Source organism: Triticum urartu, chromosome 3A, assembly GCF_056163025.1.
Source record: "Triticum urartu cultivar PI428250 chromosome 3A, HENAU_Tu73, whole genome shotgun sequence".
Taxonomy (NCBI): Eukaryota; Viridiplantae; Streptophyta; class Magnoliopsida; order Poales; family Poaceae; genus Triticum; species Triticum urartu.
The window spans coordinates 627,672,480-627,681,225 of record NC_141875.1 but is presented as its reverse complement, the minus strand read 5'-3'; the positions used below and the strand labels follow the sequence as shown (position 1 = coordinate 627,681,225).

Sequence of the window (8,746 nt, the reverse complement as noted above, 5' to 3'; positions counted from 1 at the left end):
GGCCTCCGAGCCCATCCGTGACCAAGCACCGATAAGTGCGCACGGACAAAAACAATGCAGTAAAAAGATCCCCTATGAGGGCACAGTCGTAAAAAAAATAGCGCAATTGCATCCCCCGGGTTGGCACGTGCTATACGTTAGCACTGGCTTTTTGTTCAAATTTCGTTTGTTAATTTGTTGTCCACAGAACTGTCATACATAGTACACATAGCGCAATTGCATCTCCCGGGTTGGCACGTGCTATACATTAACATTGGGCTTTTTGTTCAAATTTCATTTGTATTACTTTACATTGTTGTCCATAGAATTGTCATATAATATACACAGACCAAACTCCATGCTAGGCTAGCCTTTCACATGCAGTCTGATCTCAGGGATAAAGCTCGCTCTCGCCGTTCTTGTCATCGTCCTTGACAAAACAATAGTCACACTCTTTGACCTGTAGTCTGATATTGGGGATAAAGCTCACTCTCGTCGTTCTTGTCGTCGTCCTTGACGAAACAATAGTCACATCCTCTGCCCTGTAGTCTGATATTGGGGATAAAGCTCACTCTCGTCGTTCTTGTCGTCGTCCTTGACGAAACAATAGTCACACCTTCTGAACTGCAGTCTGATCTTGGGGATAAAGCTCGCTCTCGTCGTTCTTGTCGTCGTCCTTGACGAAACAATAGTCACACACCAATGCTTCTCGCACGAAGCTCATTACATGTGCAATCCACCCTGTGGGTCACATAAATGTCATCAAGATTCTCCAAATTCAGGTTTGTTTTTGAGACATAAGTGAAAAAGTCATGCATGTTTCTTTACATGAACAGGAGACCGGAGCCCCCTCTTCCGTGCTTTATATATATTATCATTAATGAAACCAGATACTGTATTCCACGAAGAACCAAATAATGCCTCTTACGTTTTCTGCCTAGTAAGAGAGTCCTCCCTCAACCTTGAGGACGTCTTGTAAGAGTATCCAGATTTTCTTTACCATGATACGTTCACATTCTATATTCGTTTTTTTGGTCCAGTGAACACCTTTTAAAACATGCATGATAAATGTTCTGCTATGGCATGCACACTTCAAAATTCGATACAGAAATATGACCATATATGGCGTGTAACCAAACAAATTGGTGCAACTTGAATAATAAGGTAGTATATACTTTCTGAACTGTACCAGTTTCTGTATGCACAGGAGACACATGGCTTCAAAATGTAGGTAGTGTTATAGGAACGATATCCATTCAAGTGTTCTGAAAATCCAATAACATTTTTGGAATAAAATAAACTGTAAATGCACCCGGCAAGATCATGAGATCAAAGTTCTTGCAAGAGGGCTAATTCTTTTCTGCCAGAAAATGATGTAAACTCCCTCCACTTTCTTCAATGGAAGTTTCTACCAAGATCGGTGACTCTCGACGATGCTGGGTCGCTCTTTCTGCCGTGTGCCTTCTTGCCATACTCATGAATTCATGATATGATGGCAACGCACCGCCTATCAGAGCCGTTGGATCAGGCTAGAGCGATCATGATTCAGACTGAGACTGGTTGTGCTTTTCAAACTTTTGTACGGTAGAAGATACACTCGGCTTATCGTATGTCATTGTCGGTCCACCCCGGAGTAGCACCACATCAGTCCTAGTGTTCTTTGCCAAATGTCAAGTGAAAAGGTAATTTGTACCAAGTCTTGGCTTTATCATATACTAATCCAAGTATGCATTGCCTTTACTCTCCACAAAGTTTTACCTTGCCTGTCACGTATGTCTTCATAAATGGATGATTTGGTGGCATCAGTTTCACAAGTTGTACACTCGTATTTTTCTCTTGGTGGTGAGTGGGGACTGATGAAGTCTAATTCTAGGGAACAATAGACATATAAATATAATATAGTAGTATTAATTTTATAGTGGTGATGAGTTAATTTATAACCTAATTGAATAGTTTCTCGGGAAGAAGAGAGACACTGCTTTCACCCTTATTACTGGGTCTTCACAAGTAGCAGCCGCAGTCTAAGCTGACAACGACGTAAATTCAAAAAGGTGATGTTGAAGTACACCTTCAGGCTTCAGCGCATTCACTGTCTACAACGAATGCTAAAAATGTACGCCTTCAGGCTTCAGCGCATTAGCTGTATTGTGCGGCGTTGCTGCTCGAGGGCGAGGGGAGGCATGTCGGGGCGGCGGCTCCGGATGTGGTGCGACGTTCGTGGTCTGCGTGCGGTTGTCCTGAGCAGTGTGGGCTGCGGGTTGCTGTATCGTGCGGCGTTGCTGCTCGAGGGTGTGCGGTGGCATGTTGGGGCGGCGGCTCCAGAAGGCGGTGTCGGTTGAGTGCGCAGGGCGCAACGGAGCAGTGGATGTCGAGGCGGCGGCCTCGGGAGAGTTGCAGCTTCGAGGGCATGGACCTCGTGTCGTGTGGGCGATGTGGTTGTCATCGATGTTGTTCGTAGGTGGGCTTTGCCCTGTGTGTTAGTCTTTGGGATGGGCTTGGCCCTTGTTGTTTCGATTTTCGTCCGGTTTTCCGTAATTAACTGGGCAATTCTCTTCTGCTTAATTAATAGATGAGGCAATCTTTGCCTCCGTTTCGAAATAAAAAAATGTCTGTCGTAGACGTGGCAGAATAGAATCAGAGTAACCATGAGTCACAAGGGAGTGTAGGTCTGCCGTCTGCAACGTTCATTTTCGTAAAGAGATCTAGGAGTAGTGATTACCGGTCTCCACACGTTCCGGAGACAAGTCCACGGCGACCAGAGGCTCTTGACTCAGGGTCGGTCTCTGGGCCGTGCCGCGTCTTGTCCATGTATTTCTACCAGGGCTGGCTCTGCTTTCTTGCTGCAAAATTAGCAAAGAGCTGCGAGCTACGTATTCCTTGAGTTCACAGGAGCTAAAACTTTTTATTTCCGCCACTAGGATTTTTTAAGAGGCATATTTGCAAAGGTACTGCTGTTTTCGCGTAATCTCGTACACTACTATGATAGAGTATCCCCTTGATCGTGTGTATTTTGATGGAGCAGGTGACACCGGGAGGCTGCTGCCAGGTTCTGCGATGCATGGCTACACGAGGTTGGTGGTCTGGCTGCTGCTCCTAAGCAGCTGTTCGTCGTACTTTGGCCATGTAACCAGTGATTCCGACGTCCAATGCTTGAAGGACCTCAAACAGTCCGTTATCGATCCTAATGGCGTGCTCGAAGCCTCATGGAGCTTTTCTAACAACGGCATGGACGGTTACATATGCCGGTTCACCGGCGTGGAATGCTGGCACCCTGATCAGAACAGGGTTCTCGGGTTGCGTCTCGGCAACCTGGGACTCGAAGGTCCATTCCCTCCAGGCCTCCAGCTTTGCAGCTTCATGACCGCTCTCGACGTGTCCGGCAACAACTTCTCAGGGCCGCTCCCGGAACACATCTTCGAGCAGATGGCGTACATAACCTATCTGGACCTCTCGAACAACAGTTTCTCGGGCGTGATCCCTGCAAGCATCGGGAACATGACATACCTGAGCACGCTCGCCCTTCAGCACAACCAGTTCGACGGCGGAATCCCGGCGCAGCGGGGCAACACTTCGCGGCTCATTTCGTTCAACGTCGCTGATAACTCACTGTCGGGCCCTGTCCCGGACTCTCTGCGGCGCTTCCCGTCTGGCAATCCGGGGCTCTGCGGGCCGCCGCTGGACAAGAGGTGCAAGAAGAGGTTCAGGGTGCGGATACATATTCGGCTTGTCCGGGTTCGGGTGATGTTTGTCCGGATTCAGAAGCTCCTGCATAGTATCAACGACGCGTCCATCATAGGGGCGTCGGCTGGGTTCATCTTGGGGTTTGTGGTGGCCTTCTACTTTCCGCGCAAGTTCTTATTCTGTGGGTCTATTCAGTGGTAAATATGTGTGTGTGGGTGACGGCGGGTACACGAGAGAATGCGCCAGCTGCCTTTGTTGGTCTATTCAGTGGTAAATATGTGGACAAACAAGTCATGTGTGTGGTCACAAGAGTGAAGTACGTCTACATTCTGATGAATATTACGAATATCTCATGGTCCAATTAAATAATAAAAATTGTGAAACTTCTCATGTTGATGTGCGTTTATCTGATCTTGTACAATGGGCTGACATGGATATGAATTTTACTGTGCGTTAGCTGCAGGCCTGACAGGAAAAACATTTGGCACACAGAAAAAATTTCAGTTTTCTGGTAGTGTGTCCATGCTTTGCCCAATATCAAGTGTTTTTCAAATTGTAATTAACAAGTCCTGGTTTGATCCTGAATTAATCCAAGTGCCTACTAGGACCAGGAGAAGCATTGTCATTGCTCTAGACAAAGTCGTAGATGTCTCTCTCATATGTCTTAGTTTTTCTAGCCTCATAAATCGGTGATGTGATGCATCAGCGCAGAAAGTTCTACCACTATTTTCTCTTTGCTGTTGAGTTTCGTTGACTGCTTACTTGCTTGGAGTGGGATAGTGAGCTGGTCAATCTTTCCACCGTATGCTAGCTACTCTCCTGTTCAGTAGGACCTGAGGAATTAATTAGCCGAAGAAAAAGTCTGTGTTCCAGTGGAGGCGTTGTCCCTTTAAGAGTTGTGCCCCTTCAACTATTGCAGGTAGCGGCTTCTGCTTTGTATCGATCAACTGGTGAGTTTTCTGAGTAAGTTATTTCTTCTTTTTTCAAGTACAGTGATCAAGTATTCTTACGCAAGTTTTGATCAGGTGACGCTGGAAGTTATAAGCTGCAAGATTTGGCTGACAAGTTGTTTGTGTTACTCCACGTATTTTTTCAGCAGGAATCAACTTTTCTGCCGATAGCGAGATACATGTGATGACTTCTTCAATCTTCAAGCTCCGCAAGTCTAATCTTTAATTGACGCTGTGTGTGTCTATGGTCTAGCGATGTTTCTTATAAAAACATGGTTGCTCCCCTGATCCCCCAATTTTCTTTCATGTATATAAAAAAAATCACCTTGCACAATATGATTGAACTCCTAACATAGTTAACTTCCCAAACCTAGACTTTCTAAGACAATACAACACTAATTCCCTTGGTACGTAACCTGCTGACCTTGACTTGCTTGCCCGGCCGGCAGGCCGGCAGCGACCGTGTTTCCGTTGCCTTGGTGCAATGTGCTAGCATCTACAAGACTTTGGAAATTAACAGGAAAAACGTTGTGTAGTCTATTGGAGGGATTGTCCGTTATAAAAGTCCCGTGCCCGTTCACTTGCAGTACAGGACTACAGGTGGTGGTGGGCTGGTGGCTTCTGCCTTGGCTAGCTAGATCAACTGGTGAGTTTTCCGAAACACCTCAACCTTGTGTAAGAATTAGTACATCAAATCAACAAAGCAAGTAAAACATGTCTTACTTTTTTTTTGCCTTTTTGAAGCCTGCTTTGTAGTGTCTCCATGTCTTTTCTCTTATTTTAATCGGAGTTTATAAGTGTTCTTCTTACACGAGTTTTGATCAGGTGATGCTGGGATTGACAAGCTGCTAGATTCGGCTGAGCGGCTGTTTGTTTCACTCCTCGTTTGTGATGGCTGATAATACCAAGTTCCTCCTTTTGTTTCTCCTCTTGAGCAGCTCACCACCGTGTTTTGGTACTGAACAAGATATCCGGTGCCTGATGTCTGTACAAGGCTCATTGGCTGATCCGGGCGGTGTACTCAGATCTTGGAACTTTGAAAATGGAACCAACGGTTACATATGCCGCTTTATTGGTGTGGAATGCTGGCACCCCGACGAGAACAAGATTCTCTCTCTGCGACTAGGCAACCTGGGACTTCAAGGCCAATTTCCTGTTGCTCTACAGAATTGTTCAAGCCTGACCGGCTTGGACCTGTCAAATAACAATTTTTCAGGACCAATCCCTCAGGACATTTCACAGGTGATGCCGTATCTGACATCTCTGGACCTTTCGTACAATAGCTTTTCGGGTTCGATCCCACAGAATATCTCAAATATGACATATCTAAATGTCCTCAACCTTCAGCATAACCAGCTCAGCGGTCAAATTCCACCGCAATTCACTTTGCTTACTCGGTTAACCGCATTCAATGTCGCGGACAACTTGTTATCAGGGCCTATTCCTTTTTTGCTACAAAACTATTCGGCTTCGAACTTTGCCGGTAACCAAGGGCTTTGTGGTTCACCGTTGGATGATTGTCCCCCCTCGAGGAGGAGATGGAGACCGGTACAAATCAAGCTGCACAGGCTCAACGACCAGTCGAGCATCGGAGTGGCCGTCGGATTCGTGGTGGGGTTCGTGGTGGCCTTCTACTTCCCGCACTGCTTCGTCTGCTCCGAGAGGCTCCGAGCCTACATCGTCCGCATATGATTCACCTGTTATTTTGAAACTTTGTCGGGTATAGCTTCGGAGGCCAAATAAACACTTTCCGGCAGTAAATCTTTTTTAGCTTGTTGCCTGCAGTAATGATCATCTTAATTTACTTGACAGTATGCCTGGCAATTAGCAACTGCCGGTGCTTGTTAATGCATATTTGAACTCTTCTACAAAGATGCGAGGTATCAACTGACCGTGATTATTAAGTACCCTGTCCACATTTCTAAAGGAACAAAAACAAGGCAGCTCCGGCTAGCCTATGAACCTCTGCACTTCTGCAGTGATTTTCTCCCCATTTCGATGCGTACCGATCTCTTTGTAATGGCAGAGAGTACGGATCGAGTTCCTCCCGACTCCTGAAAGGCTTCGCTCACGAAGAGGACACCTTCGCGTGTTCCGGTGAAAATTCTACGGAGACAGGAGGCTCTTGACGCCAGGTTGGTCTCTCTGCCGTGTGCCATCAACAGAGCCGATTGGTTTCTGTGGAAGCTCCCTTCTTTCAGTTTCGTTTTCTGTTATTGTGGAGAGCCTGATGCATGGATGGGGTTCGTGATGGGCTGATGGCCATGATCCTGTTGGGGAACGTAGTAATTTCAAAAAATTTCCTACGCACACGCAAGATTATGGTGATGCATAGCAACGAGAGGGGAGAGTGTTGTCTACGTACCCTCATAGACCGAAGCGAAAGCGTTGACGCAACGTAGAGGAAGTAGTCGTACGTCTTCCCGGTCCAACCGATCCAAGCACCGTTACTCCGGCATCTCCGAGTTCTTAGCACACGTTCAGCTCGATGACGCTCCCCGGGCTCCGATCCAGCAAAGCTTCGGGGAGGAGTTCCGTCAGCACGACGGCGTGGTGACGATCTTGATGGTCAACTGTCGCAGGGCTTCGCCTAATCACCGCTACAATATGATCAAGGTGTAATATCGTGGAGGGGGGCAACGCACACGGCTAAGGAACGATCACGAAGATCAACTTGTGTGTTCTAGGGTGCCCCCCTGCCCCTGTATATAAAGGAGCAAGAGGGAGGCCGGCCGGCCCTTGGTGCGCCAAGGAGAGAGGGGGGCGTCCTCCTCCTAGTGGGAGTAGGACTCCCCTTTCCTAGTCCAACTAGGAATAGGGAGGGGGAAGGAAAGAGAGGGAGAGGGAGAGGGAAAGGGGGGCCGCGCCCCCCTCCTAGTCCTATTCGGACTCCCCATGAGGGGGGGCGCGCCACCTCCTGGGCTGCTGCCCTCTCTCTCCCCTCAGGCCCAATAAGGCCCATTACTTCCCCGGGGAGGGGGGGGGTTCCGGTAACCCCTCCGGCACTCCGGTTTTATCCGAAATCACCCGAAACCATTCCGGTGTCCGAATATAGTCGTCCAATATATCGATCTTTATGTCTCGACCATTTCGAGACTCCTCGTCATGTCCATGATCACATCCGGGACTCCGAACAACCTTCGGTACATCAAAATACATAAACTCATAATAACTGTCATCGTAACGTTAAGCGTGCGGACCCTACGGTTCGAGAACAATGTAGACATGACCGAGATACGTCTCCGGTCAATAACCAATAGCGGGACCTGGATGCCCATATTGGCTCCTACATATTCTACGAAGATCTTTATCGGTCAGACCGCATAACAACATACGTTGTTCCCTTTGTCATCGGTATGTTACTTGCCCGAGATTCGATCGTCGGTATCCAATACCTAGTTCAATCTCGTTATCGGCAAGTCTCTTTACTCGTTCTGTAATACATCATCTCACAACTAACACATTAGTTGTAATGCTTGCAAGGCTTATGTGATGTGCATTACCGAGAGGGCCCAGAGATACCTCTCCGACATTCGGAGTGACAAATCCTAATCTCGAAATACGCCAACCCAACAAGTACCTTTGGAGACACCTATAGAGCACCTTTATGATCACCCAGTTACGTTGTGACATTTGGTAGCACACAAAGTGTTCCTCCGGTAAACGGGAGTTGCATAATCTCATAGTCATAGGAACATGTATAAGTCATGAAGAAAGCAATAGCAAAACGATCGGGTGCTAAGCTAATGGAATGGGTCATGTCAATCAGATCATTCAACTAATGATGTGACCTCGTTAATCAAATAACAACTCTTTGTTCATGGTTAGGAAACATAACCATCTTTGATTAACGAGCTAGTCAAGTAGAGGCATACTAGTGACACTCTGTTTGTTTATATATTCACACATGTATTATGTTTCCGGTTAATACAATTCTAGCATGAATAATAAACATTTATCATGATATATGAGGAAATAAATAATAACTTTATTATTGCCTCTAGGGCATATTTCCTTCAGTCTCCCACTTGCACTAGAGTCAATAATATAGATTACACAGTAATGATTCTAACACCCATGGAGCCTTGGTGCTGATCATGTTTTGCTCGTGGAAGAGGCTTAGTCAACGGGTCTGC

General features: G+C 46.8%; 1 protein-coding gene and 1 pseudogene across 3 annotated transcripts; both read left to right on the top strand.

Moving 5' to 3' along the window:
* The first annotated feature begins 2,796 nt into the window (after positions 1-2,796).
* Positions 2,797-4,050, top strand: LOC147980899 (uncharacterized). Its single transcript, XM_087513660.1, has 2 exons — positions 2,797-2,924; positions 3,002-4,050. The coding sequence occupies exon 2, from the start codon at positions 3,034-3,036 to the stop codon at positions 3,859-3,861; it is 828 nt and encodes a 275-aa protein (XP_087369786.1). The 5' UTR covers positions 2,797-2,924; positions 3,002-3,033; the 3' UTR covers positions 3,862-4,050.
* A 475-nt stretch (positions 4,051-4,525) lies between these two features.
* Positions 4,526-6,597, top strand: LOC147980898 (probably inactive leucine-rich repeat receptor-like protein kinase At5g48380 pseudogene; annotated as a pseudogene). Of its 2 annotated transcripts, none has more exons than XR_015598751.1 (2): positions 4,526-5,256; positions 5,549-6,597. The product of XR_015598751.1 is annotated as a probably inactive leucine-rich repeat receptor-like protein kinase At5g48380 pseudogene, transcript variant X2 (transcript). The 2 variants fall into 2 exon arrangements; XR_015598750.1 differs by having other exon boundaries at positions 4,535-5,256; positions 5,436-6,593.
* The last annotated feature ends 2,149 nt before the right edge of the window (positions 6,598-8,746 follow it).

What these genes read in the sequence shown, in the direction of transcription:
- LOC147980899 (XM_087513660.1), top strand. Translation starts at nt 3,034, where the DNA reads ATGCATGGCTACACGAGGTTGGTGGTCTGGCTGCTGCTCCTAAGCAGC.